The 26,973-nt window shown below is 48.8% G+C and overlaps 8 protein-coding genes across 8 annotated transcripts; 3 read left to right on the forward strand and 5 right to left on the reverse strand.

Annotated features, from left to right (window-relative positions):
- Positions 1–725: 725 nt before the first annotated feature.
- On the reverse strand, positions 726–2,346 carry DFJ58DRAFT_788266 (thioredoxin-like protein). Its single transcript, XM_041390140.1, has 6 exons — positions 2,218–2,346; positions 2,116–2,171; positions 1,882–2,093; positions 1,688–1,826; positions 1,258–1,626; positions 726–1,191 (listed from the first exon to the last, which is right to left on the reverse strand). The coding sequence occupies exons 1-6, from the start codon at positions 2,218–2,220 to the stop codon at positions 1,089–1,091; spliced, it is 882 nt and encodes a 293-aa protein (XP_041244023.1). The 5' UTR covers positions 2,221–2,346; the 3' UTR covers positions 726–1,088.
- Positions 2,347–2,870: 524 nt separating this feature from the next.
- Positions 2,871–4,118, reverse strand: DFJ58DRAFT_660319 (uncharacterized protein; the record flags this gene model as incomplete). Its single annotated transcript, XM_041382143.1, has 1 exon — positions 2,871–4,118. One exon carries the CDS (start codon positions 4,116–4,118, stop codon positions 2,871–2,873), a length of 1,248 nt encoding a protein of 415 aa, XP_041244024.1.
- Positions 4,119–8,187: 4,069 nt separating this feature from the next.
- On the forward strand, positions 8,188–10,641 carry DFJ58DRAFT_788277 (cytochrome P450). Its single transcript, XM_041390141.1, has 10 exons — positions 8,188–8,523; positions 8,577–8,673; positions 8,725–8,861; positions 8,914–9,039; positions 9,092–9,341; positions 9,394–9,619; positions 9,675–9,796; positions 9,850–9,896; positions 9,952–10,074; positions 10,127–10,641. The coding sequence occupies exons 1-10, from the start codon at positions 8,363–8,365 to the stop codon at positions 10,347–10,349; spliced, it is 1,512 nt and encodes a 503-aa protein (XP_041244025.1). The 5' UTR covers positions 8,188–8,362; the 3' UTR covers positions 10,350–10,641.
- DFJ58DRAFT_914054 (uncharacterized protein) lies at positions 10,629–13,041 on the reverse strand. The gene is made up of 4 exons (XM_041395359.1): positions 12,592–13,041; positions 11,066–12,538; positions 10,936–11,015; positions 10,629–10,883 (listed from the first exon to the last, which is right to left on the reverse strand). The coding sequence occupies exons 1-4, from the start codon at positions 12,835–12,837 to the stop codon at positions 10,793–10,795; spliced, it is 1,890 nt and encodes a 629-aa protein (XP_041244026.1). The 5' UTR covers positions 12,838–13,041; the 3' UTR covers positions 10,629–10,792.
- A 1,530-nt stretch (positions 13,042–14,571) lies between these two features.
- DFJ58DRAFT_841401 (uncharacterized protein) lies at positions 14,572–16,174 on the reverse strand (the record flags this gene model as incomplete). The annotated part of the gene is made up of 3 exons (XM_041392707.1): positions 14,572–15,075; positions 15,216–15,431; positions 15,503–16,174. The coding sequence occupies 3 exons, from the start codon at positions 16,172–16,174 to the stop codon at positions 14,572–14,574; spliced, it is 1,392 nt and encodes a 463-aa protein (XP_041244027.1).
- Positions 16,175–16,283: 109 nt separating this feature from the next.
- On the reverse strand, positions 16,284–17,793 carry DFJ58DRAFT_882805 (uncharacterized protein; the record flags this gene model as incomplete). Its single annotated transcript, XM_041394577.1, has 3 exons — positions 16,284–16,907; positions 17,409–17,588; positions 17,641–17,793. The coding sequence occupies 3 exons, from the start codon at positions 17,791–17,793 to the stop codon at positions 16,647–16,649; spliced, it is 594 nt and encodes a 197-aa protein (XP_041244028.1). The 3' UTR covers positions 16,284–16,646.
- A 61-nt stretch (positions 17,794–17,854) lies between these two features.
- Positions 17,855–21,046, forward strand: DFJ58DRAFT_716365 (uncharacterized protein; the record flags this gene model as incomplete). Its single annotated transcript, XM_041384213.1, has 6 exons — positions 17,855–18,370; positions 18,425–18,715; positions 18,768–19,089; positions 19,211–19,573; positions 19,605–20,695; positions 20,759–21,046. 6 exons carry the CDS (start codon positions 17,855–17,857, stop codon positions 21,044–21,046), a joined length of 2,871 nt encoding a protein of 956 aa, XP_041244029.1.
- Positions 21,047–24,421: 3,375 nt separating this feature from the next.
- DFJ58DRAFT_914057 (uncharacterized protein) lies at positions 24,422–26,973 on the forward strand (the record flags this gene model as incomplete). Its single annotated transcript, XM_041395360.1, has 10 exons — positions 24,422–24,781; positions 24,829–24,882; positions 24,904–25,222; positions 25,383–25,510; positions 25,563–25,610; positions 25,657–26,021; positions 26,080–26,116; positions 26,176–26,361; positions 26,616–26,797; positions 26,845–26,973. 10 exons carry the CDS (start codon positions 24,422–24,424, stop codon positions 26,915–26,917), a joined length of 1,752 nt encoding a protein of 583 aa, XP_041244030.1. The 3' UTR covers positions 26,918–26,973.

Raw genomic sequence — 26,973 nt, forward strand, 5'->3', positions numbered from 1 at the left:
AGCGAAAATAAAAGTCAAGGTAGCCAAGCGAGGCCGTACGAATACACAAGATGATCCAACAGTACCGGCGAAAATGGAGATAGTGAGCATATCGTTAGCCTTGAACTTGGTGACGAGTACGACGTACTCACTCGTTTAGAGCAGGAACTCCTGGATGGGAAAATGACCTTCATAAACCTTAAGCTTAGCTCAGGTGGCGTCGGACCATGATACTACTAGTATAACACGCCTCTCACGGATGGTCCCAGTGCCGTCACATCAATCACACGGACGAACACAGCACTTGTGAAGGGCAAAGGTACGGCCTCAGGGAGGGGAAAAAGTTACGAGATTTCAAAACTACTTTGCTTCACGTTGACTGCGGTGGTTTCCGACGTTAGACACGGCCCTATATGACTTTATAACGAAAGCCCGTACCACCCGCTGGTTGACACGTACCCACGATGCTCTGACCCGTGTGGCTACGGGTAGGCCTCTGAAAATTTTGGCATTCGCGGGTTAGGTGCGGGTATAACTCATATCATACCCTCCTTGCAGACTAGAACTTATCTGATGGGTGGTTCTCACACGGGTTTGTATAGGGATGCGATTACATGCTAGGATTCAGAACGGCCCCGAAGCTCGGAGCATGATGTACGCACAGATTCCCCATTGGCACGTTGACACCTACCAAAGATCTAATACATATGCAATTACGTACGAATCAAACGTGCACATGGCACAGGTCTAATTTCAAAGATGATTGCACAGAGATTGAAAAAACTAGTACTATACATACTATATCCTCGTAATACCAACCATATCGGGTCCTGGCAAAATAATTATACACATCCATGTGCGACACCATCAAAATCAGATAGCGATGTCCTGAGGCTGTTGTAGAGTCCTGAGAAACAAACTGCAGTACTGGGTATATGGAATACAATAACAAGTTTACAGTCCTAAGAATCAGGTCACAATGGCCATAGTATGAACCCAATATTGATACCAGGGAATCGATTCACCGAAGCTGGGAGACACAAAGATAGGTACAATGTTTTGGAGGGCGCGGAACTTGAGCTTGAACAATAAGAGCCTTGATTCGCGGGTCATCGTTCTTTATCGTCTTCGTCACTCCATATCAGATCATCACCGTCATCTTCTGGTAGGCCGCAGTTGCCAGTTGACCTGAATGATGAGATAACGTTTCGTCTGCAAACATTATAGTATGTGAGGTTCCGAAAATGAGAAACGAGATATGGAAATAAGATCAGTTACCTTGCGAGCAAATCCTCCACACCCGCCTGTCCTGCTTCCCAGTCTACACGTACCCAGTTATGCACGAGCTCACCGTCGCGATAAACCAGTAGTGTTGGTAGCATGTCGGTGTCGACGGCCTCTTCCTGTTCTCCCTCATCGTCATCATCGTCGTAAAAATGCATCTCACCAGCCTCATCAGTATATGGATCTTCATCATCATCGATAAATCGCCCAGGCATCCCAGACCGTGCCCGAGACGACAAAGATGGCACTGCGGTTGAGGCAAACCCAAGCGCAGCAGCCCGCGCACGAACGAACTTCGTCTCAGGGTACGTCCGCGCAAGTCGCGCCAGTACATTCATCAAGAGCATAACACCGATCCAACGACTACACCACAAAACCAATCAGAACCGACCAACCCATGCCCAACGATCCAACGCTCACCGACTCATAAAGATGAACAACCACCCAAACACCTCTATCCTCCCTCTCCACAGCGCTCACAAACCCCCCACGACCGACCTCCCTCAGATGTCCAAACCGCCCCGCCCTAGGAAGACCCAGTACATCAATCCGCTTTTCCCCCTCTCTCAGGATCCAGCGCCTCTTTTTCCGCCTCCTCCTCTAAAAATGTTTTTCCACCCAAGTTGGCCCTCTCCATCCGTCGGCGCACTTCCTCCATCTCTCGTGCACGCCGCTCAGCCTGTAGCGTAGCCGCCTCGTGTTGATCGCGGATGACGCCTTTTACTCCCGTACGCCCAGGGCCCATCCCGATGGACTCTTGTTGCGCCACATCGGGCTGTTGTGGGGAGGAATCTGAGGAGGCGGATGCGAAGGAAAGGGTTGGGGAGGGGCTGCGTTCGGGAGAGGAGGAACGTGAGTTCGTTCCCGAAGAGCTTGCCTGAGAGGACCAAGTGCTCGATGTCAGCGTCCTGGAAGGCGATGAGCGAATGACGAATATGAGGAGAGTACGCTTACCATTGTTTAGTAAGGTCACTAGCACTATAATTACGATGAGACGGAGTGTCTGACAAGTGCTGTGGGGTGCGGAGCAATCTCTCGATCTCAGATCTACTAGGTGATTTGATTTCAAATCGTCCAAGCACACAACTACAACGCTAGCTTGGAATAATTTCCAAAAAACTTGTCATTTCCACCCTACTACGGTATCATATGCCACAAAGATGCCTCCAGAACCAACGAGAAAAAGGAGATGAGAACGAATGAACGACGAGGAGATAAGCGTATGATGATATGATGTGATGTGATGCGGTGGTATGCTACAGTCATCGAAGACCTTTGACCAGGAAAATGGAAAATGGAAATGAGAAACTGTCCAATGGAAAGGTGTCCAACTCCATGAACTGGAAAGCAAAGATAGCGAGGTATGCGCGCATGGATGATGGGAGCGCGAAGACAGAGGGAACGTAGAGTGAATAGAAAAATGAAGGTGAGAACCAAGAAACGAGTGCTATGGTATTTGTAGTATGTGGGGTTATGGGATGAATGAGGAATGCATGTACGGGTGTTTGATACAGTGATAAACGAACGGTGACGCAGATATACAGTGACACGGCGGAAGTCAAGGTGGGTATGCAGGTAGAGAGCACAGAAGCAGATGAAATGAAGGACTAGACGAGGCTACCAGCACCTCCAATACGGTCAAGCCCTACCCGTTTCAGATCCCGCAATGTGATGTTGACACCGCGGAAATCCTCAAGCCAGACCTGCCGCTCACCACAACGGGCAAGAATCTTGGCCCAAAACTTCAAGATTCGCATCTCGGGACGCTGTCCGCCGCGCATTGAATGGGATGCGCGGCTCAGGTCACGGACGTAGCGTAAAGACGGGAAGGCATTATTGAAAAGTAGCGACGAGATTTGCTCCACCAATGGGAAAAATGGCGCTTCATCTTCTACGTCTGCAGGGAAAGCAGATGCGTCATCCATGAGGCGCTTATCAATATCTCGGATGCCAATGAATTCGAGGCTTTTGTGCCCAGGAAGGAGGACGTGTGGCGCTATCCAATCTGGGTTCTGCCAGTTCCACTCTGCATCCGCAGAACAGATGAACTCTTTGAGGTTGGGGCACCACTCTGCTAGTGGAATCTGTTGCACAGGACGAGGTCGGAGTGATAGGTAGTGCTCGACGACAAGTGAAGAAGAGTGTCCCAGCTCCAGCTGGTGTAGTTTTTTGCCATGCGCGGCAAAGAAATAAGCGAAACCGGGGCCCGCGTAGCCAAAATCTGAGGAGACTACAGAAACATTTCGCAGATTTGGCATGTCCCATGCGGCAAGTACCGCGAATGTTGTGTTATCGAGGGTCAGCTTAAGGGACTGAAGAACAGGAAGGGAAACAATGGGGGATTTCGACGCGAAGAGGTGGCCAGAAACGAGGGGTATGCTGGACGATGAAAGTTCTAGGTATTCGAGGTTAGCTGCAGTGCGCCGGAGGAGTGGCGACACATGTTTTGGGAAGGGGTCATCGCTGTAGTTGGTGAGAGAAAGTCTGCGGAGTTTGCTATTCGAATTCGCGAGAACAGAAACCATCTGTTCCGGGGAACAGCGCACATCGATGAACTCTGAATACCGTGTGCATCTCACTGAGTGATGGTCGGAATAGATGACGAGATGTGGGGCGTAATCGAGAATGGTACGGATGTCATCCGTGGCGCACCGTAGAAGTACGGGTGTTTCCATGTGTAATCGGCGGATGTAGTGGCCACTCGATGGCTTGCCCTCTATAAATTGCGTGAGCAAGGTGAGCGCGAGCATTTTTGCTTGGCTGGCTCGACTGATCCAAACAAACTCATACATGTACTCCTGCATGTATCTATTCCACGCTTTGCTGACAAGCGACAGGTCTCGCTTGATCTTCATGGCGGCGTGGTATTCTGCGACGTCGCATGGAGTTTCCAGAAATGATAGACCAAGGGAGATGTCGAGAGGGTCTGAGTTCATAGTTGTGGCTTCCCGCAAAATCATGACCCAAATTTCCGTGGGTAGATACGGAAGGTCAAGTGCGGGCGAATGAATGAATGATATCCGGGGGGTATCACAGAAGCCGTTTCGCCTGTAACAAGAAATATTAGACAGTGTAGAAGACAAAAAAACTACACGGGTGGTTGCTCGACGTATTATTGAGGGCATACCATCTACCCTCGTCGAGTTCTGCCACGCATCGACAGATGAAACACTTACCGTTTCGCATGGACCATCGAGGACATCGCTGTCAACAGACAACGGATCTGACGGACAATCTTTGGACTGCCTACAAAGCGCATGATCGGACAAGATGAATAGAAAAAAATCGGAATGAAAGGGAGAGTTAAAAATTGGTGGCTCGGTGTCGATCTTGAAGGTAGTAAGGAACTAAGTAGTAGGCTAGCCAGCGTCTATATATCCCGACCCTGCCTCATTGATATTTCACACGCTGTTTCAATCTACTGTATGTAAGCACTTTTGATATCCCATAACTTGGCAGAGATAAAGATGCTGTACTTATAACCGTATTCTTAGACAAGGAACAGTGCCAGCTTCATCATATCGGCCTAGTCAGCCCACAAATCCTAAAATATAGTCTAGTATTTTAAAAATCTTCTGCCTAATATCCTTTCGACTACTCAGAGCCTCTGTGGCCGCTAAATTGAATCCAACCCCGCTTGTCGTAAATAATTCAAGGGTTCACCCTCGGATGCAATGGCATAAAACGCCGTAGGACCTACGCGAGGCGGCAAGTCGCATAAATGATATAGGCTCCGCGGTTGGGATATGATAACTCTCGCCGCATGCAACAAGAATCGATTGACTCTAATGAAAATGCATATCTAAAGGTAACCGCATGGTCTTATGTCACTATTGGAGCTTCGCCAACGCGGCCGCACGCCGGTGTGGAGAGGCTTGAGTTGGGTTCAATCATTGGCTTCGTCTAGACGAGTCTAGGCACATCGTAGCACAAGCCGGACGCTGGCGAATACCGTCGAATTCAAAATCAAATCCCCCGTGTTCTACCTTTTTTTTTTTACCTTCGCGACTGGACGTCAAACAAGGTTCATAAATCACGATTGCTATGGCCATCGAATACTTATCGAACGACTTGAAGTCAAAACTTAATAGCAAAAAAACCAGGTCTGGTGATCCCTGGTGATCCGTGGTCATATAGAGATCGGAACTTCCGCCGAGCACTCGTTGTGCAATGTGCATTCTTCCGGTGAGGTTATTACTAGTACTATTTGGGTGCTGGTATGACGGCAAAACGCGCGCGGGTAGTTCGGTGTTCATGAAGACAAGCAGGAACTTGAAGGTTCAAATCAGGATCTATGCCCCATGGTGTGCATTAACTTTGAACGCTGAACTTGGCCGTTTTTAGAATTAAGTCCTCATATTTCAAATATCCTGAAGGCTTAGTCTTGAAGTTTAGGCGAGAGGAACCGTACTTATTAGGCGAGTTGTGACACTAACCATGGGATTCATATGGAGGGTCGAGAATCTACTAGTACTTACTTGCAGAATGTTCTTCAAGAATTGCGCCCACAACAAGAATACCCTTCACCCAACTTGAATCCTTACACAGTGACCAAATGTCTTCTCAGCCTATCGGTCGAGTATTACCCACGTTACCGATTACCCCCGGGCATTGAAAAATTAATGCAGTAACGTGATAACTAAGTACAATAGAAGTCTTCAGTCGTGCTCACTGCTTACTATGATCAGTGGTGATGGTTTGACGCGTCCCAGAGACGCTGTTCGTCGGATTGTCGACTCACCTAATACTCAGGTAGTCATCATAGGTTACAAATCTCGCATTATTCAAGACCGGTCGGCTGAGTCTAATTCTGCGGGTCTCCTTCGTTTACGTTGATGCGTTAGGTTTTAATTTTCATGGGGGAGCGGTCCCGATATGATTGGTGGAGACTTAACTGAGCTCGGCTGCTGCAGATTATCAGTCACGGTAATTTGGTAAGTATTTGTGATTCCGGGAACCTTCAGCTGTATATTGCACATATCATGTAGTGTTGTTGCGAGGTGAACTAATTGAATCGAAGCAGAAATTTTGTTACGTTCGATGTGACTTTCGCTATGGACACCAAGAGGTCACTGGTTTGTTGGCCAAAGTCAGACTCGTTCCGCTTAATGTTTCACTCGTGTCGTGGCGCGACCTAGAGACTTGTTGTTGCTTTGCACTGCTCGCCACCCGTGATGATGTCATAAGCAGTGTCAAGTACGGACCAGGCGCTGTTACAGAAGTGACAACCGCTGGATTGATTTGCTTACAGCGGTCGTATGTTAACAGACCAGGTTTCATGATCTTGCAAGTTATTCCACTCCTGGGTCCTTGGGTGCCAAAAAAGACTGATTGCTGATCAGTGGACAGGCTTCGGAACTCGGAGTTACGACTGTAAGTAGACAGTTGCAAGTAAAGCTAAAACAAAATGAGAGGTGTCTACAGCGAATCATAAATATTGGTAATTGGGTTGCTCGGATGACAGACTCGGGGGATGACGAGGTCTGGGCTGTGAGTTACTAATGTTGATCACAAAGAGTCGGAAATTCGGGATGGTAATAGGTCGGAACGTAAGACATTTTCACTCATCAAACTTGATCCAAAGGAAAAAAGGTGCAGCATCAAACAAGAGTTTGGACAGAAGGTAGCCAAAGGTGCTTACATGTTTGGGGTTGCATACTCGGTCCGGGTGACTGGACTTCTCTTGCGGTTAAAACAACCCACCTACGAATGCACCTGCACCCGCAATGCTCTGACCTGGGTGATAAGGGACCAGAGGAATGTTCGAATACTCTTACCTGTGGATTGCATTTGGGTAGGTGACCCAGGTCGACCGTGAGGCCTTGAGGGTCATCATTCCTAACCTTTCACAGATCACTACTTCCAGGCACGGTGTTATCAGAGGTCCTCAGCGTCGTTTAAACACGCCTGACTCTGTCCGCACACTAGCCAACAAGGTAACTCCCTGCATCGCCTGGTAACGTCGACTGTCATTAGGAGACACGATGGTCAAAGCAACTCGAGGTGGCGGTGTAAAATAGAGTGGGAGTAGGAGTTCTAAATGTAGCTAGGGCCTAGGCACTATCATCAACCATCATGCGCCAAGTACTGTATTAGTTTGGGACTAGCAAAGTACTAGCAACCGCTCTGCTAGTAAATGGCCATAGCATCATCCTTCAAGTTGGTCTCCAGACTTTAACCAGAGCCAAGCTGCGTCTTTTCGTCTCTGAGGCCTGGTGAGCGTGCCTCTTCACAGACCCAATTGGGTTGCTCAAACATCTGGTCTCAAACACTCATGTGACGTATATATCCACTGCGAACAGCGCGGTGGATCACTGCATCGATCGTCATACTAGTTGCGTCACGCATGACAACTGACATAGCGCTACGCCTCTTCTAATTTCTAAAGCCGCACTAACTGTCAGTGATCCACCACAAGCCACAGGCCCCCGGGATGCGTGGTTTCAAGTAGGTCTGAACTAATGGTGAAAAAGTCTCAACTAACTTGTAATCAGCCCTGGATTTGTCTGGATTTTCGTCTTAGGCCTTCTGTGACTGGACTTGCATAGTACCAGGTATTCTGGGGCTGTTGTTTTGTCTAGACTTGCATATATGATGCGCGGAATCTTTTCTAGAATACAGAATTCAAGGTGAAAGCATCATAGACATAAATTATGAGCAATAAGTATGTGTCCCACTGTAGCTGCTTACCATCCTTTATGGCACTGCACTGTAACGTCGATGCCGAGGACTGCTGAAAGTTGAAACCTCATGATAACTTTGGAGCTTCAAATTTCTTGTCGAACCTGATCAAGAAAATTAAAATGAGTACGGGCTTGCTGAGCGCGACGTCGGAAGTGTCGCTGTAAAATCAGGGCAAATTCACATTTCGACCCAAAATTTTGGATAAATATCAGACCGCAATTACAATCAGGTCTGGGGGCCTTCCATTACCCAATAGGTTTAGTCTCCAATCAGCGCTTCAGCACTGGTCGGTGGCAGCTCGACGGCTATAAGATAGAACATGAGCGTTGCACTATGCGTTTACCGTCCTTCATTCCTCCGTTTTTTCCCTTTCACAAAGTTACTCTATTTACGCTCATAGACCATTATCAAAGCAATGATTGACTTAACATTTGAATTCAAGGCCCTAGGAGCATTGGTTGCTCTCGTTCTAGCAGGCAGTTTCCTCCGCAATAAGATACGTTCAAGGTCACGCTTGCCTCTTCCTCCAGGACCCCCTGGACATTGGCTGTTCGGAAATGCTATACCAAGGACCAAGTGAGCACATACTCTCCGAGTTCATGTGGACACTAACAATAAACACATTGCAGCCAATCTCAACATTTTGCTGAATGGATTAATACCTACGGGCCTATCATCTCGCTTCGGGTCGGGCCCAAGGTCATGATCATCATTGGCAGATATCAGGTAAGATGACTTCGAACCAATGGCTACTAGAGCGCATACTCACTTGCACAGGAATCCGTTGACATAATGGAGAAAGAAGGTGGTCTACTAGCGGACCGCCCCCGTGCAGTTGCAGCAGGAGAGATTCTATCTAGCGGACTACGTATGATCCTTGCGCCCGCAGGAGAGCAGTTCCGGAGACTTCGCAAGTTGCGTAATATCCTCTCTTGGCGACTGCTTTGTTGAAGTTGTATTATCCAGGGCTGCACACACTCACCTTCAAGCGAAGGCCGCGGAATCCTATGCGCCCCTCCAGATGGACGCCGCCCGTGATGTCATCCTTGACATCCTTGATAACCCTAAAGGACACCAAGCAGCCGCGAATCGGTGTGTCTTACTTTATGGCTGATTTCATAACCACTCACGCATTCAACTCAAGCTACGCCGCTTCAGTCATCTTGCGTGTCATGTATGGGAAGTCCACGCCCACCGCCACAGATGCTCCCGAGATCATCATCATCCACAAGATGCTCAAGCGCTTCCAGGGGCTTATGCGACCTGGTGCATCATGGATAGAACGCTTCCCAATACTTAGATATGTCCCGGGATACACAAGGGAGTTAGAGGAATGGAGAAGGGAAGAGAGTCAGCTCTTCCATGATCAACTTGATCGTGTTTCGAAAGAATTGGTCGGTTTTTAAAACATCTTTCCTAAATACCCACCTGACCAGTTCTTTGTAGGCGACCGACAAAGCTGGACCCTCATTTGCTCGGTACCTTCTTGAGAATCAGTCTTCGCACAAGCTTTCAGACGAAGAAATGGCCTATCTCACCGGTTCGCTCTTTGGTGCCGGTTCAGACACGACTGCTGTCGCGATTATAGTTGTTGTGATGGCTGCTGCATGCTTCCCAGAGGCGCAGGAGAAAGTGCAAGAGGAGTTGGATGCCGTCGTTGGTCGTGACAGGGGTAAGTCAACATGTGAGCTCATCTGAATAAACGAATCTCAACCCGGTTATCATAGCTCCCACGTTCGATGACTACAGTTCCCTCCCGCAGGTTGAGGCATTCATGTTGGAATGTCTTCGCTGGAGGCCTGTAACAACTCTTGGATTCGCCCACTGTGCCCAAACCGACATCGTATACGTACGTTTCTAATGCTCTGGCGTGACTTCTGAATTGATTCACTGGTTGAGCAGAAAGACATTTGTATACCACAGGGTGCTATCGTCTTTGGCAACCACTGGTACTGAATGATGTGTATTCTAGGCGAAATGTATGTGCTGATCACCCTTTGACAGGGCTATCTCGCGCGATGCGAGTGTCTACCCCAACCCTGACGCGTTCATCCCTGAGAGATGGCTCGACAGCGATGGTAAAATCCGGGAAGACCTCAAGTTCCCTTCGTTCGGTTTTGGACGCAGGTATGCCTTTCCCTGATAAACCTCGTTATACCTACTGAAGAACGACACGCAGAATCTGCCCCGGTCGGCACATAGCGAATCGCTCGGTCTTTATCAACCTCGTGCTCCTCTTGTGGTCGTTCAAGATCTCGCAGGACCCGGAGAACCCTATTAACCAATCGGGCTTCGTGGATGGTGTGATTGCGCACCCAAAACCATTTGCTGCGCGCTTCAAGCCGCGGTTTGGAGATGAGGCGTCATTGAGGAGCGTGATGGCCAAGTATGGAGAGTTGTAGGATCTTGAGCATGAAGTAGTGACGTATTTATAGTGCTTGTGATGTGATAGTATCTTCGTGCCGAGGACTGGTATTTTGGCACCCTATGGCGTCAATCATATTGATACGTTCTTTCTAGTGTCGCATAGTTCAAAACAACGTAGTAGTATTAGGGATGTCAACTTTGACAAAACTTTTATTTGAGTCCAGCAAAAGTTTCGATGTCCGAATCGAGGGTCGACCGGTCAAGAATGGTTATCAGGCTGGTTCATGGTCTTGCTTCGCTTCTGAACATCGGCTCACAATCACAAGGGAATTCTGTTCTATGGCCCCAGATAACTAATACAGTGGTCACCAGGCATGGATCCTCATGTGCTCCCAAAATGACCCGCACTTCGGTTGTCATGGGTAGATGAAGACTACATTGGCGACATATATGACATCCTAGACTCTGCGGGTGTTGTTCACATGACCTCATGCTCTTTGGATATCCTCGCAAGTTCGTCCCTTGCTGTCTTGTACATGATCTGATTGAACGCTTCCGCATTCTGATCACTGTAACACAAAGGTCAGTGTGTGGAAGCCTGTAGATGGAAAGGGGACGTACTCATCGAAATCAGCTTTCAAGGATGAACCAGGTGCCGCCAGGGCCACCTTCTCATAATCTTTTCCGTAGTCCGAGGTCCACTGAAGGTACAATTAAATACCCGGCAACGAGAAAACCACATGCGACACACCTTGGAAAACAGCCTCAACTTCCACGCGCTCCGTGGGGTATTTACGTTGCAGCCCTGTTCCGTAAAGAGGATGTATTCGTACAATGTCTGCACTTTCATCCAGGTCCACGCAGCCTGCGGCACCCCAAGCTCCTCCGTCCGGCACGCGCGACACGCAGCTAGGTTGGAAAAAAGCCTGGTGAACGCTTTGGCTAGAGAGTTGATTTGCACAGGGTCGAAGTTGCACTCCAGCCACGAAGGACCAAACTCGATCATCTGGATTGAGGGGGATGAGAGGCTGAGGTTTGTTCCTGAAATATTCTCGCAGGCGTCCACGGCCTGTATGCATGCATCGATACTGGCTTTCGTAGATGCATCGAGGCACAACCCAAGCGCTTTCAAGTGGCGACAATATCGTGCATAGTGCACCAGGGACGCAATGCCGGCTGGAGGTTTGTGGGTCCAGACAACACGCTGGACGATCGACGACAGGTATAGTAGCCGCACAGAGCGCCATGTCTGCGCGATGCGCAAATGGTCTTCGTCTGTGAGATAGAGTGGAATACCGAGACAGACCGAAAATATCTCGAGATTCTGGAACTGCAGGGCGGGCTCAATGGCGTGTATGTCTAGTATGAATTGGCGAGTGTCGATTCCCGAATCAGCATCCCAGTGTGCAAGGTCGGTGTTTGAAAGCACAGAAGTCATTATAATCTTCTGTAACGACTCCCTGGACGCGGTTGCGACTAACCCTAGGAGTACTAGTGCAATATCGGCATTGGTGTAAAGACCGTGCATCCGTAGAATCGCGGATTGGATGGCGCGATTAGCTGGGAATGCAGAGAATATGCGACTGATGATATCGGGAGAGCCATCAAACGTGACGTTCTTCAGCGAGCTGAATGTCTCTGGGGCGAGGGAGGAGAGGCGGGGAATTTCTTCGAAAGGTTTCTCGCAAGCCTGAATAGTCAGGTCCTCTAGCTTGCAAAGCTGTGACGTTAGATTGAGGACTTGGGGCAAGGAAGCGGCAGTTATGTAAAATGATGCATGTGTTAGGCTTTGAAGACATGCTATATCCAGATGATCTTGATTCGGGGCCTTAGTAAGTGACAACAACGGCAGTGCTTCGTGCAAATCAACTGCAGAGAAGTGTACAAGCTTGGGCGCATACCGAAAAATAGTCATGTACACCGACTTGATGAGGTCGCCCAGGTCTAGCGGGCGATCGAAAACATATAAATTTTCGTCAAAAGAGAGGGAAATGTCGGTCAATTCGGGTGTGATAAGGGCTGGGAGAAGACGGAGGCCGGCCTCGGACGATATGCGAAGGCGGAGGACATCTACGCGAGGAGTCAAGAAGAGATTGTGCTTGACAATGTCGTTTATTAAATTGCGAGGGATAGGCTCGCGAGGCTCCGAAAAGGATAGAGTGCGAACGCGGCTGGATATTGAGATATAACGCTGGTGCTCTGACGACTTCAGGTCCCCAAGAACCTGCGTAAAAATCAGTAAACTGAGGGTGACGGGTAATGGGCCGACGAGACGACCTTTGAAAGCCGAGCTTTATCACCATGCTCTTCGTGAATTTCAAGAGGAAGCAGCCGAAGAAGCGGGAGCAGGCTGTCGAGATTTCTCCAAAGGAAATCCAATGCAGGGTCTCGGAAAGTCTTGCAGACCTGAGAAACCCTAGCCATGTCCTTGATGCCCCGGCGGAGGTTGAGTCCCTCGTCATCATTGTACACCTCGCAGAGAATGTGAATGAGCAACTCGGTGATTGCGAGAGCGCGATGCATTCGGGTACATGACTGTAAAGGTCGTCCGAACGTTCAAATCCTCATAAATCGCGATATCGATTCGGAGTCGCTATCAGGTTGATATGATGTTTCACTCAACTGACAGGTCATGTCAAGTACCATATGTCAGGAAGGGACTTATTAAGGTCCAGTACGTGGTAACAGCTTGTTCGCCTCGATCAAAGGTCTCGAAGCAAATGAAACAGTCATATAATGCTGAAACCACCGTGGTAACGGCACACGCCGGCGTCGGTGCCAGCCCCCGCTTATTCCCGGTGTCCATCGAATTATGTCGGGATATCCGTAAACGCAAACTAATAGTCTTTTTATACCATTTCCTGCCCGCCTCACGCCTGTGTCCACATGCGCATCGTCCGAGTCTCTGTAGTGCTAAAGGCCACGAGACTCGACGTCTGAAGCTTCCTACCCTCAACTAGCCCTCCCCCAGCCGTAAACTACCCTGCCGGTGGGTCATCGTTGCTGGGAGCAGCTGGCCGGTCGTCGTTTCACGGTTGCAGTCGTGCAACAGAGCCTGTACTCCCACTAGGTATATAGGCTCAGTAGCATTATCCTAAACAGAACGAGAACGCGGTTGTAGCCCCCTGACGAGAACTTTCGCAGGTTGCCATCCCCGCCATCCCAGCGTTCCTCTTGCCCTAGCGAACAGACTCTTATTCTAGGAGACGGGTGACTGCAGCGGGTGCTAAGAACGTGGTCTGCTTTGTGATGACCTGCTGGACGCTCTGGCTTGGGCTTATTCAAGGCTAGTCGCTATTATCTCCTCACCTGCAAACGTCACGATACGTCCTTCTCTACGCCACGACACGTCTTTACAATCACTGTAGGTTCTTTACCTATCATTGCTGGATTACAACTACGACTCACGTCAATCTGGCAGCTGGTTATTGACCGCCGCACTCGCGAAGGACGCAATGGAGCACATCCAAGCTATATATGAGCATGAAGAGTGGAATCAAGCATGTGAATAGGGGAGGGGATGGGCAGTCAGTCGCCGTCAACCTCGCGGATTATTCAAACTCCACTAAATGTCAGCTGCCATCATGATAGCCATAGACTGGACCCAGATCTACACGAACAAGCCCCAGAAGTCTACCATAGTCAGGCCATGGAGTTGCCATTTCCTGGACGTTCTCGGTTCAGTTTGTTCGTTGATAAGCTACCAACTCGTACTCATTTTCGTGTCGTCGCCATGGGCGCGCTCCACCCGAACCCCTCTTCTGCTCCACTTTTGCTCAGGCATGTACTCCACAGTTCCTTTGTGTTCTGAAACTTTCGCACAGTTGCCGCTGATCGAGCGTGAGAGCAAACTGGTTATCTGTTTCGCATTTTCGACCTCACCGTTATGGCGTCGTCTTGGTCTTTTCATGGCATCGTTGGTATTCAGAATGCGACTACCTACGCTCTTGACAAGAAGCGGTTCTGGAAAATGTATGGATTTGTGCCTCCTTTTAGAGACAGAAGATAGTGGCAGTGATCTTCCTGCCTCCGTTTTCACTGTACACAGCGCTATCCAGGGTGCGAAATCGTCACGACATTCGGGCGTTTGTTTTCACGCACCAATGGAGGAAGAGAGACGGGGAACGTAGTCTATTCTTCATTACTGCTGTAAAGCAAATCCGAGAGGATAACAATATACGATACAACACAAATTGGTTCCGCGGGATCGTCCGACACAATGTATAGACGCCCGCAGGCGAGCGGATTGCTTGTTATCTACAAATCAACGTTCGTAAATGGTGAACGCCCTTCCACAAACAACGTCCACCCTTCACATCTTTCCGGCAGCGCATCGAATGGCATACTATGCAACTTTCTTGGAGGCACTCCCATCTCAGTGCACATGGACCGTGTCTCTGCAAAGCGCTGTGCGGCTAACGCAAAGTCCCCTTTCTCAAAGGCAATCTCCCCCAGTCCACGTATGCTGAATGCCTTGAAATCAAGATGTCCTTGGATATCACAACCTTCAATGGTGGCGGTAAAATGAGAGACTGCCCTGTCGTACTCGCCTGCATTGAGCTCGACGCATGCCGAGCCATAAGATCTGTGGAGAAATGAGGCTGTACTGGGCAGGGCACAGAATGTGACGTTTTGGGAGGCTTTGTGGATAATCTCTCTCGCAAGGTCATAATGCCCCTGGTTGCTCGCAACGACGGCTTTCCAGACGGCATACCACAGCACTTGGTAGGGATCATCTCCCTCGTACATCTCTACGATTTCCTGCAGGCGATGTATTGCGTCCGATAACCTGCCTCCGCAAAACGCTACCCTCCGCAAGCGCCTCAAGTGCGTCCCTGCGGGGCTCGAGATTTCCAGTACTTGAAGCATTGCAAGAGAAGGTCCTCTAAGTGCGTCTCCACCTGCACAACATCTTCCCCATAGAAGTGTTTAACCCGCCAGTGGCAAATCTTGGACCGCAAGCCCCAGAAGTCTTCGTCCAAGAAGTTCACAAATAATTCGTCCGCAGATGTTGTGAACGTGAACAACTTGGCCCTATGCAAGAAAAACCAAACACAGGCTTTTTGTTCTTTGCTGATATATTGCCACGAGTCGGAATGCTGGAGGTCCTCAAGGACCTGTTGAGATTTGAATGAAGCGGCCTTGGCATGTGTATAGGTCTGCCACATGGAGAAATGCAGCATGCCACCATCTCGTGGTTGCCGGCGGTAAGATAGAGTTGCTCAGCAGCCTGGAAGACCTGTATGACTTCTTTGAACTGAGAAAGAGCAAGGTGGAGATTGCCGAGATACCACAAGCAGTATGCTTTGGGCTCCCACGCGGAGGAGTTCTCGACGATGTTGAGAATAGCCGGAGTAAGGGTAGTTGGTCGAGGAAGATGCCACTCTAAGCACTTCAAAAATCGCCGGCAAGTGTAATAAGTGTCTTCAGGGATGTGGGTGAGGTCGAAAGCAATGACATGCTCGATGTTGAGGTGATCCGAGATAATGATATCAGCATCATCATCTCGTTCTTTCCAACACTGTTGGACAGTGCAATAGTAGAAGGTGCGTATCTCTTGCAAACATGTGGTATCAGGTGGCAGCAGCGAATCTCGCACATAATGTCGAATGGGTGCAAGCATTTTGATGAAACTGTCTTGACGATAAACAAGAGATTGCATGCACAGAACATCACATATAGCGTCGACTTGCGGGAGAGACGGCAACAAATAGCCAACCAGGGCCTCGTTGAGACCCTGAGGCAAGAAGGCGATGACAGCCAATATACCGGTGGCCGTCCTCTCCGAGCTTCTCGACCGACTGGCGAGTTGAGCGACAGCTGCATGGTGTATGACAAGCTTTGTAGCTTTCCCTCCCATGGTTTAGTACCGCGCTGTGCCGATCCTTCCATCTATCCAGCAGCGTGAGTGGAGACCAGCTGTTTTGCTGTGCAGCATTTGCGAGTAGATTGATGGAAAGAGGGTGAAATCCTAACTCCTTAAGCAGGTTTGTTATTTCTCCCTCCGCATTGCTACGACTGGCTGGGCGGTAAATTCGAAAGAAAGCCTCCAAAGCAGAGCTCAAATCCAATGGCGGAATGTCCTTTGTTATCCATTGCACGTTGGGCGCATTCCTTCTACTACATGACGTGAGAATCAGAATGACACCTGGGGACGTCTGCAATTTCAGCAATAGCTGGTGGTATTTCCCTGAGCGCCGAAGATCCACTGGCCTCTTCGAAGGTCTCAGCATTATCGAGAACAACGAGGGCACTAGCAGAACGAAGAAAGGAGGTTATTTAGTCGGACAGGATCAGCGCCAGCAAGCTCTATGCCAAGGGCTCCTGAAAACCTAAGTCATAAAGGTTTGAAAAGTGATGGTCGAAGGATCCAGGCCATCGTAGGTCACGAAGTAGCGTCTGTCGGCAAAATTTTCCATGATATCTGGCTCGTGGAGGATAGCTTTGGCAAGAGAACTCTTTCCCATGCCTCCTGGACCAATCAATGCAATGTGCTCGCCATTGACGACAAGGTTGGTAAGCTCTGCAACGAGATCTCCACGGCCATAAAACATGGAAGGCCGTGATGGAGGTGCGGGTGGGCGCTCACAGTTCTATATGCCCTACAGGACTTTACACCTTAGTACTACTACTATACTGCCAGTGTATTACATCCTAGTAGCGCTATTAGTATACTTCAATTCAATTACAATGGGTTTCAAAATTTTATCAAGTGCGAACTCGGAACCAGAAATTCAGAATTCAAACACAACCTGCGATCATCATTGCAATGACATCTATTGTACTGATATACTTAAAGTTACATTAATATATACATGCGAAAAATGCGGTAAACAGTAGTTTCGGGCGGCGTGTGATCGCGGAAGGGACGAAGAAAAAAGAGAGAAAACGAAACGGACTGAGTGGGCGGTGTATGTCGACATTAATCTAGCTGGACCGTGATGTGATGACATTCGAGTGATTCTAAATATATAACATTAGCGTTGTAGGGTAGTATGGAATTGTAAGAACTTACCTTGCAAAACACTCTGTGCGGGTCCGTGGTGAGAGAGACCATGTTTTTGAAATGTTATCCGCATGTGAGCTATTCCTACATCTGCCTTGGCGAGGTTCTGCTTCGAAATATCGGATTTGTGCTTGGAGAGATTCGCCAAGACTTCGTGTTCGCGGACCACGCAGTCAGCAAGCACTTTCTCTGCGTTGACGACATCCCGTCTTGCCCTTGCGAGGTCCAGGACGAGGTTTGCTTCGAGATTATCGGCATCACTGATCGTCTGTGAAAATGTTAAGGAGTATTGTTTATGACGTAAGGTATGAGTTACTTACCATTGACCTGATAGCGTCGACTATGTCATACAAGTCCGAAATACCGCTACCAGAGTGACACATATTATTAAGGCTTGCATGCCAGTGAACAGGGCAACGTGAGGTTGATGGTAAATCACTGATATTCAGCTTGACTGGTGCGTTTGTTGACATGGCGTGTTAGAAAAACAATTTTATTGGTTCCGAGAATGTAACTCTCACCTCCATAACTAATATGTCCAACTCATACCAGTGTCCTTCGTGCGGCAAAGACAACTTCAAAGACCACGGCGCTGTTGCCCGACACATGAGTCAGCCTCGCTCTGGCTGTAGTACTTGGCTACAGGATCTCATTTGTTTGCGTTCAGCGTCCGTCCGTACCGCAGACTCAGACTCCATGGATGTCGACCACGCACCAAATATTCCTGATGTTGACCAGGAGCTTGATGGGGCTGGATTTGGAGACTGGGATGGGGTATTTCAGGGTAGAAGTGATGAGGGTGATGATCAAGTCCACGAGGAGGTGACACCGACTGACTCAGACTTCATCGACTGGCATCCCAAACCCCCTCAAACATATGGCAGGGGTCACACTTTCCTCGACTCGTTTCGTTCTGACGCGAACAACACATATCGCAAAGAAAATCACTATTACCCATTTAGCGGCCGGAAAGATTGGGAGGTTGCATTGTGGTTACTGCGTTCGGGGTTGAGCATGGTGAAGGTCAACAGCTTTCTTTCACTCGAGATGGTCAGTTTTAGACTTATTCATTGTGTTTACTATTTTGACAAGTGTCTTGTTAAGATCAAGAGTCTTCCATTATCTTTTCGTTCAGCCAAGGAACTACGCGGTCGAGCGGAAATGCTGCCTGGCGGTCCACCCTGGATGTCCCAAGTAATCCCTACTGTACATCCGACAAAATCACCTGTCATTTTGTATTGGCGTGATCCCCTGGAATGTATCGCGAGCCTCTTAAATCACCCTTTCTTTCATGATCGAATGGATTTTACGCCTCGCAGGGTGTATGCTACTGCGCAGCGACTGTGCCGCATATACTCTGAATGGATGACTGGTGATGACGCCTGGAACATGCAGGTACATTTTTCTTTCTTTCTGCGAGTCGTTGTACTTACTTGTTTTCAAACAGTCAGCCCTCCCGAGAGGTGCAACACTCCTTGGGACAATTTTGTCATCTGACAAGACCAATATCTCTATGATGACCGGTGACAGAGTCGCACATCCCCTCCTCATCAGCCTCGCCAATATACACATGTCTACACGACTCAAATCGTCATCTAACGCCTTCGTTCTTACTGCCCTCCTCCCTGTGCCGAAGTTTATTCACAAAAAAAAATGTATGCGAGGCATACTCGAGGATCGGCTAATCCATGAATGCTTGAACATCGTGCTACGTCCCCTCAAACAGGCCGCTCGTGAAGGAGTTATGTTATCCGATCCTATCGGGCACAGTCGATACTGCTTCACACCTGCTCGTAAGCTATATCGTTGACACTCCGGAGGCCATGATGCTAGCTACTGTCGGGGGAAAAACCTCCCCAGTCACTATGGCAATGTACAGACAGTTTGGAGACCCTTTCCGCCACGAGCCTCGCACAAAATCAACTACACTTGCCCAGCTGCGCGTCGCCCGAGTAAGGGCTGATCCCGACGATATTGAAGCATTCTTTCGTGAAGCTCAGAAGTTTCGTTTGAATGGTGTATCCGACCCTTTCTTTGCGGACTGGATCCTTTCTGAACCATCCCATTTTCTCACTCCCGAAACTCTCCACCACATTCATCGGGAGTTTTATGATCACGATGTGAAATGGCTCGTTTGTGCAGTCGGGGACGTAGAGCTTGATTTTCGCTTTTCTGTGTTGCAGCCCATCACGGGGTTTCGCCATTTTCACGGGGGCATTTCGAAGCTCAAACAGGTCACAGGATGTGCTCAGCGTGATATCCAGCGCTCAATCATTGCAGTTAGCTGCAGATGCGGCACCTAGTGCCGTGATCACTGCCATCCGAGCTTTGATGGACTTTCGCTATCTCGTGCAGTCACCTCGGATTGACAACAATGTTCTCGGATGCATCTCTGCAGCACTCAATGAATTTCACGCCAACAAACACGCAATCATAGCTGGTGGATTTCGTCGCGGTCAGCGTAATAGAGTCATCGATAACTGGTTTATCCCGAAGATTGAGCTTATGCAGAGTATAGTTCCAAGTATTCGAAACAGTGGAGTTATCATGCAATGGACCGCTGACACTACAGAACACGCATACATCACTGAAATCAAAGATCCCGCACGCTCGAGCAACAATAACAATTACGATTCACAAATCTGTCATCATCTGGACCGCGCTGATAAATGTTGTCGCTTCGACCTCGCAACGAGTCTGCTGGAAAACATCCCAGGCTCAAATCAGCGGACTACAGATCATGGTGATTCTGATTCTGATGATGTCGACTTCGATGTCGACAATGATGACGATGATGACATCCCAGCAGAACTTCTTGCGACCATCACATCTCCTGGCCATTCACGCCCCATCACCAATCACTTTGCAATTGCGAAGCTCCTCCAGGACAGGGAGGTGGGGACGGTTCCCATGCCATTGTGCTCATTCTCTGTCGGACGTACATCATTTCATCTTGCCCATGTCCCATCCATTAGATCCATTTCTGTTGACGACACAGCTCTCAAGTTTGATGTTCCAGACCTGCGACCAGCCATTGCTGACTTTCTTAGTCGCGAAGCTGCTCATGGGCAGGATTACGTTCATACTATTGGGGGGGCTAGGAGAGCTAAACCCACCGCTTCACTTCCATTCGAAAAGCTCCAGGTCTGGTTCAAGCTTCGATTGCAGGATACGGATCTTCATGATATCAGTGTCGTGCGGCCTGCTCAGACCCTGAATTGTTCACCACCTTCTGGTGTCTGGACTTGCGGCCGGTATGATCCGGTCATTGTAAACGACAATGCGAGATGCTCATGGCCTGCTGATGGTCTTCATGGTACGTTTTTCTCTCCTCCCGTGCTTATTATTCTCATTATTAAATCTCAGGGCACACCAGTTGGTGAAATTAGGCTGATTCTGCGTCCTGTTGGAAAAGCTGGCACATATTGGTCATGGAAGGACCGCTTCCTCACCTACGTCTATCGCTTCGACATCATTCCACAAGGTGGAAGTAATTGTGAACCGAGTACTCAAATGCACATACTTAAACGAGCGAAGCGCTCAAATGGTACTCGGGTGGGTGATGTCGTACCAGTTACGCAGCTCAGGGCACCTGTCAACCTTGTACCTCGCTTTGGTGCAAGTGCGGACAATCGTCTCACCCAATATAACAGTATGGAACATGCTTCAGAATTTTGGCTCAATAAATACTGGGACAAAAACACATTCTTCCCTCTTTCCATGTAGCTGTCGCAGATTGGTTTTTTTTAACTCATGTATACTAGTAAGATAATCGCTTTGGGTGAGAAGCCTGTTTATTATTAGTTCTTGGAATGCTGCGCTTTGCGGCGCATGATAGCACTGTCTGAAACGATCCCACTGTTGTCAGTACTAGCGCAAACCAGACAAAAAATGGCTTCCTTTTTCAGGACGGTTGACAACAGAATCAAACTTTCCTCCTTGTTGTCCATCCCCGACAGTCAGCGATGTCCATACCATGAACAAAATCACTTCTGACGAACTCAATCGTTTGGTTACTGCACGAGGACGCACCAGAGGCATCGCAACCGCTGGGGCACTTGCTGTCTCATATTTTTAAACCTTTCAAGGTCCCTCTCCCTCATGTATCTGAACTCCAAATTCCTCTAAAAAAAATCATCCATCCCAACGAACACGTCAGATCGCAATATCATGGCTTATCACCAGATTCTCTCGTGCCACTATACAACATCGAAACGAGTACTTGGAACTGGGATCTTCCAGTTAATCCCCCTGGAGGTGGCTCGGACTCAGACACTAGTGGTGGTAGTAGCCACGGTGCTCCAGCGAGTCAGGACCCAGAGGTTGCAGAGAGTGCAACTTACGAAGAAATTTTCGCATCCTTTATGAATGCTCTTGCTGGCTGTTTATCAGCATCACAACCCCTCCTAGAACGCGAGTGTTATGCAACTCGCACATGGAGCGCAGCCAATGCTCACAAGGCATTGCCCGGGAGCGAGATAAAGCGCAAACCTGACCTTGTTCTATCTGACGACTGTCACAGCAAAGTGGGGAAATATCAGGGTATCCGGTGAGCTGACACATAGTCCTTACAAGCCTGCAATGCGGCTTGGGAAGGCTGCCAGACACCCATGCCTACCTCATGATGAGCGAACAGCCCTGGAGGCGCTTTTCGCTCATATTATCATTCACTAATGCCTATCGTCATCTCAGAGTCCTCCTGTATGATCACTCTGGTGGCGTGGTATCTACCCGCTTCGACATATATCAGCAACCCGACTTATTTTCTCATATAATCGCTGTTATCAATTTCGGCAATCTAGAATGTGTCGGGTATGATTCAACGGTTTCGTTCACGAAACTTGTTTCGCCACCCCCCTCCAAAAATATCCGTGAATATCGCCCAATCAAGAACATACCCCGACGTAGCAGTTCAGCAGACCCTGCCGCATCCACTTCTGAATCCCTCGATGAACTGGGCTCTCGGGACCCGTCCTTTGACGATGATATAAAGTCTGTAGTCTCTCATGACTCTGACGATGATCTCGAGTCTGTGGTCTCTGATGACTCTGGCTCTGAGGAACGCTTAACTGACTCGGAGGACACACCTGAAGGAAATTCAATTGAATCTACTATGCAAACGGAAGAATTCCCCCCATCCCTCCCTCCAGTGCAACCCACTACGGTGTCCAGTGCCCCCCTCCTCAGCCTCGCGTCCCAAATTCCCCAGGACTTGACAGAGAGTATATCTTCCGTCACGCCTCATCCTTCCCAATTTCCCTACTCTGCGCACTCACCTGAACCTTGTGGCAAGATCCGCGTAGGGGATGACGTGTACATTATCAAGCGAATTCTTTCTGCAAGCCGGGGGCTTGTTGGTCGTGGATGTATCTGCTATCTGGCCAGTCTGGGCGATGAAGATTTTATCATCAAGGACCATTGGGTTCTCGGCAAGCGGGAAGATGTCATTTTGAATGAGATAGAGATGTTGAAATTAATGCAAGGTGTCCCTGGCGTTCCTGAGCTAGTAGATTATTGGCTCGTCACGACATCAGAAGGTGAGGTTGACGTCACTCGAAGTTATCGCAAAAGGGAACGCCGGAGTACCAAGGGCACCAGTCGCACTCATGTCCGCCTTGTCCTAAAGCCGTGTGCTCGCCCCCTCCACATGTTTCGAACGCTGAAAGAGTTCGTGAGAGCGTTAAGGGACATTGTGATCAGTAAGTGTCTACTAGTTGAGTTGTGTAAGAGCATTGAACTGATGTTTCTTCTTGTAGTCCAGAGAACGGCGGTGGAGGAGCGCGTGATCCTGCATCGCGATTGTAGTCTTAATAATGCGATGATCCTGGATGATCTAGACCTCAGCAAGGGGTTCCTTATTGACTGGGAATTTGCAGTACGCATTGCTGCGGACAATAAATATCCCATCGGTGGTACGGTAAGTACATTCATTTCATATCGAGTTTCAAACATTGATTCATTTTCCAGGGCACGGTCCCCTTCATGTCACGCATGCTTCTCAGCCAGGTTTCGCTTTTGCAACAAAAGGTGGTTGCAGACGCTGAGCAGAAAAAGCTGATGAAAGCAAACAAATCGAAATCGAAGAATGCTCCTGCCCTGAAAACACCGAAAACCTCCTCAGATTCTTTAGCGCTGCCCGTTTCTCATGTGGTCCAAGGTTACTCTGATGATCTTGAATCTCTTTTCTTCATATTTGCTTGGGTTTGCATCAAGTTCTGCGGTCCCAACGGCACGGTCCGTCAGGAGCGCATGCCCAATTCCTTACTCGATCGCTGGACCAGCCTTGACCTGGCATCGTGTGCTGCCTTCAAGATCACCTTTTTCGTGAATCCATTGGATGAACAGCGTCTCATAAACGAATTTCACCCATACTTCAAACCCCTCATCCCCCTTGCAAAGGATTGGTGTGCAGCATTGAAGGATAACATGGTTAACCCTGTTACCTTTGACGCCATTCTTCACATACTCAACTCTCATCTTGAGGAGCTTTCCGATGATGAGGAGCTCCAATCCACTGTGACAATGCTCAAGAAAACTGCCACTGCTCTTACTAGTAGCTTGAAACGTGTTGCTTCACTGTCTTTGCCCATGCCGAAGCGGAGGAAGTCGGACGACTTGCCGGAGACATCCGAACAGGTGTAACATATTGCATATCGTATGCATTTTCTTATTAGTAGTTATCACACTGACTCAGATGGGTGTCACGTATTTCCTGACATGTATATGACTACTTGTAGATCTACTCTGAGTCATGTACGACTGACATCGATATCGTTTGCCTTATAGTTTACGTTTTTCTTACATAATGATATATTGACTTGGATATGTGACGCCAACAGCACACTTACAAATTAATTGCACATAATAACACAGCTGCGCATTGACTCGAAGGTGCGAATTTCATGTCTTTCTATCGGTGCATAGTCTTTAATTACCTCCATCAGCGCTGCGTCCTGCATACAGTCGAGGCGAATACCGTAGCAGTACTCCGATAAGCATCGCAATAACCGTCAAGGCTATACGAGTCCTTCCGCCAAGATTTGTATAAAATGGTGAGTCTGATTTGTAAATTACCTGTCTTGCTGCTTTCTTTATTGCAACATGCCTCCTCGTGCAGTAGCCAGTCCCAAGAAGAAAAGGTCCAAGCGCAAAGCTTCTGACGCTTCAAAGGCTAGCTTACCGAAGAAGCCCCGTGCAGCAAACCCCGTCGAAATTCCTAGCATGCCGCTTGTATCTCTTGGTCTAACCAAAGTTGATGCAGCGGACGCTGCTCCTCGACGTTCTGGCCGCCCCAATGCGGGAACAGGGGGTAGGAATGCCCAGCTGGAGAAAATTGGGGTAGTGTTAGAGGCTAAGTCCAGGAATCGGAAACCCAAGGGCACCACATCTCTTGGTACGGTCAATCCCGTGAACCCTCAGGCTCCAGAACCACATCGTAAAGGCCGAAAGAATCATCAGAAGGTATAACACACAGTCTTTGTTGTCGGTGGTGTTGATTGTGTGTTTAGGTGCTCCCCCCGCCATACAGTCCTGACCCCTCAGACTTCAGTGCCAGCCCCCAGGTGCCTCATTTTTTATTGCAGCAAAATGGCGGGAGGTTTGGTTTTGCAGCTTCGACCACCACTCGTGTTGTCCCTCCTGGCGCAGAGCCCAATCCTCAAGTCTTGAATAACCCATATCTTGAGCAGCGCAATCAGAATACTTTCGCTGATCACTCCCGCAGTTCACAACCTCAAACAACTGCTACCTTGTCAGATTACAATATAGACCCGGCCCTGCGTGAGGAGGGTGACGTCGCTAGGCAAGGACTTCACGCAAGGCTGGTAGGATCCGATCTGGAGGACAGCGACTCTAGCGGTAGCGGTACCGACACTGACATTGACAAAGACGACAACGAAGAGGGTGAGGACGAGGGCAAGGGCGAGGACGAGGATGAGGACTGAAGGAGACGAAGGAGAGAATAATGAATCCCAGTTTGGTTGGGGGGAAGCTCACCAACGGCAGAAGGGACATCCAGGTAAGAATTTCATGTTAGGAGTACCCTCACTGACTCAATTTACAGGATTTTCAGCTGAAGGACTCCCTACTCAGGCTCGAGTTGCTCGCCCTCTGACACCAGACTTCGAATTTCAATACTCACGCGATGAAGATGAAGACTCTGCCCGGATGCGTCTCAACAACAGCAACCAGGTATTATTTTCATTATTTGTTGCATCATGCTCACAGTTTCTCACCTTTTAAGCCTCTGGGCACCTTACCAGGAGTGCAGCAGGAACGATCGGATCCTCAGGTGAGAGAGTAGTTCTGTTTTAGATGAGGCTCACAATATTTCAAAGACTAACACCTCAAAGGCCGAGGATGTATTGAAGCGCCACCATAAGAAAAATGGTCAGCCTCGCCTTCCCGACCCTGAAACGCTCCAGCTGTTGAATCAAGTGGCGGAGTCTGTCGACCAAGTTCAGCGCCGGTCAAAATCCAAGAACCCCAAGGGATCTGACGGGCCGAGGCCTGATCAACTGGCTTGGTATGGACCACGCTGGAAAAGTTTTCTCGAGGAGGCCAAAGGAGAGTGTCGCGGGCAGCATGCCCTGGAAAACCCATTCCCGCCTTTAGTCAAGGAGATGCCAGGAACCATCTCCGAGGTTCTACTTTCAGTTCTGGTCGCATGGGACAAGAACGGTAGACAGTTTGAAGCTGGTACGTACTTGTTTGTTCCCGAACTAATATCCCGAACTAATCTGTTTCATATCGTGATGCAGGGTCTGGCCAGAGCAGCAATATAACATGACGCGATTGGTGTGTGGTTTACTTACATTCATAATTCCTTGTTGACGCATCTCACATTTGTACTACAGTTGTATGACGACCTGTCAACTTGGCGGTCTGATCTGAAGAAGCTTGCAATAAGCATCGCGCCGCTATCATACTCGCTTTTGCCTCCGCCTTCGGTTCCTCCTCAACAACGTGCAACTTGGGTCGAAAATGCTGCTAAAAATTTACTCCAGGGTGGTTTGTATTTACGGTTTGGAATAGACGAGAATGTAAGTGATTTTGCGCTAAATATGCCCATACTCATGGCAAGATCAACAGGGGCGAACAAGGAACTTCGCTAATTCTGCCCCTCCGTGATGCATCCATTGCTTTTTTTTACACAGGACCTTACCGGATTGCACGGAGGCGGCCAGATCATTTCCGCACACAATTGCCAATATCATGCTTAGCCTTAGTTGCCACAGTGGTGACGTGTTCTCCTCCCCTTGATGTCATGCTCATGTACTGATTTTTCTATCTGTAGTTCCACTGCGTCTTTGACGGTCTTGAGAAGAACGTAATGGTAACGTTTATCCGAATTTTCTCCTCGAAGGAATACTCGCCGATCTACCGGAAAATGCTCGACATCATCAAAAATACCCTCAAGGACGAATATCACGGCCCTAGATTGTCAGCACCAACTTCGAGAATGGGCGAAGCCGGATGGTAAGTTTTTTTTCATATGAAAACCTCAACTGATTTCATTCATACAGGGCCGAAAATCTCAAGCTCGACGGCGGCGCTATGGAGGCGAGACATGACCACCTCCAGGTTATTCTGGACTAAACCTTTGTATTCCGCACTCTTCACTTACCCTGTAGTCGCATTTCTTTGATTCGTCA

The sequence above is a fragment of the Suillus subalutaceus genome (genome assembly GCF_016647625.1).
Source record: "Suillus subalutaceus strain FC151 chromosome Unknown DFJ58scaffold_52, whole genome shotgun sequence".
Classification (NCBI taxonomy): Eukaryota; Fungi; Basidiomycota; class Agaricomycetes; order Boletales; family Suillaceae; genus Suillus; species Suillus subalutaceus.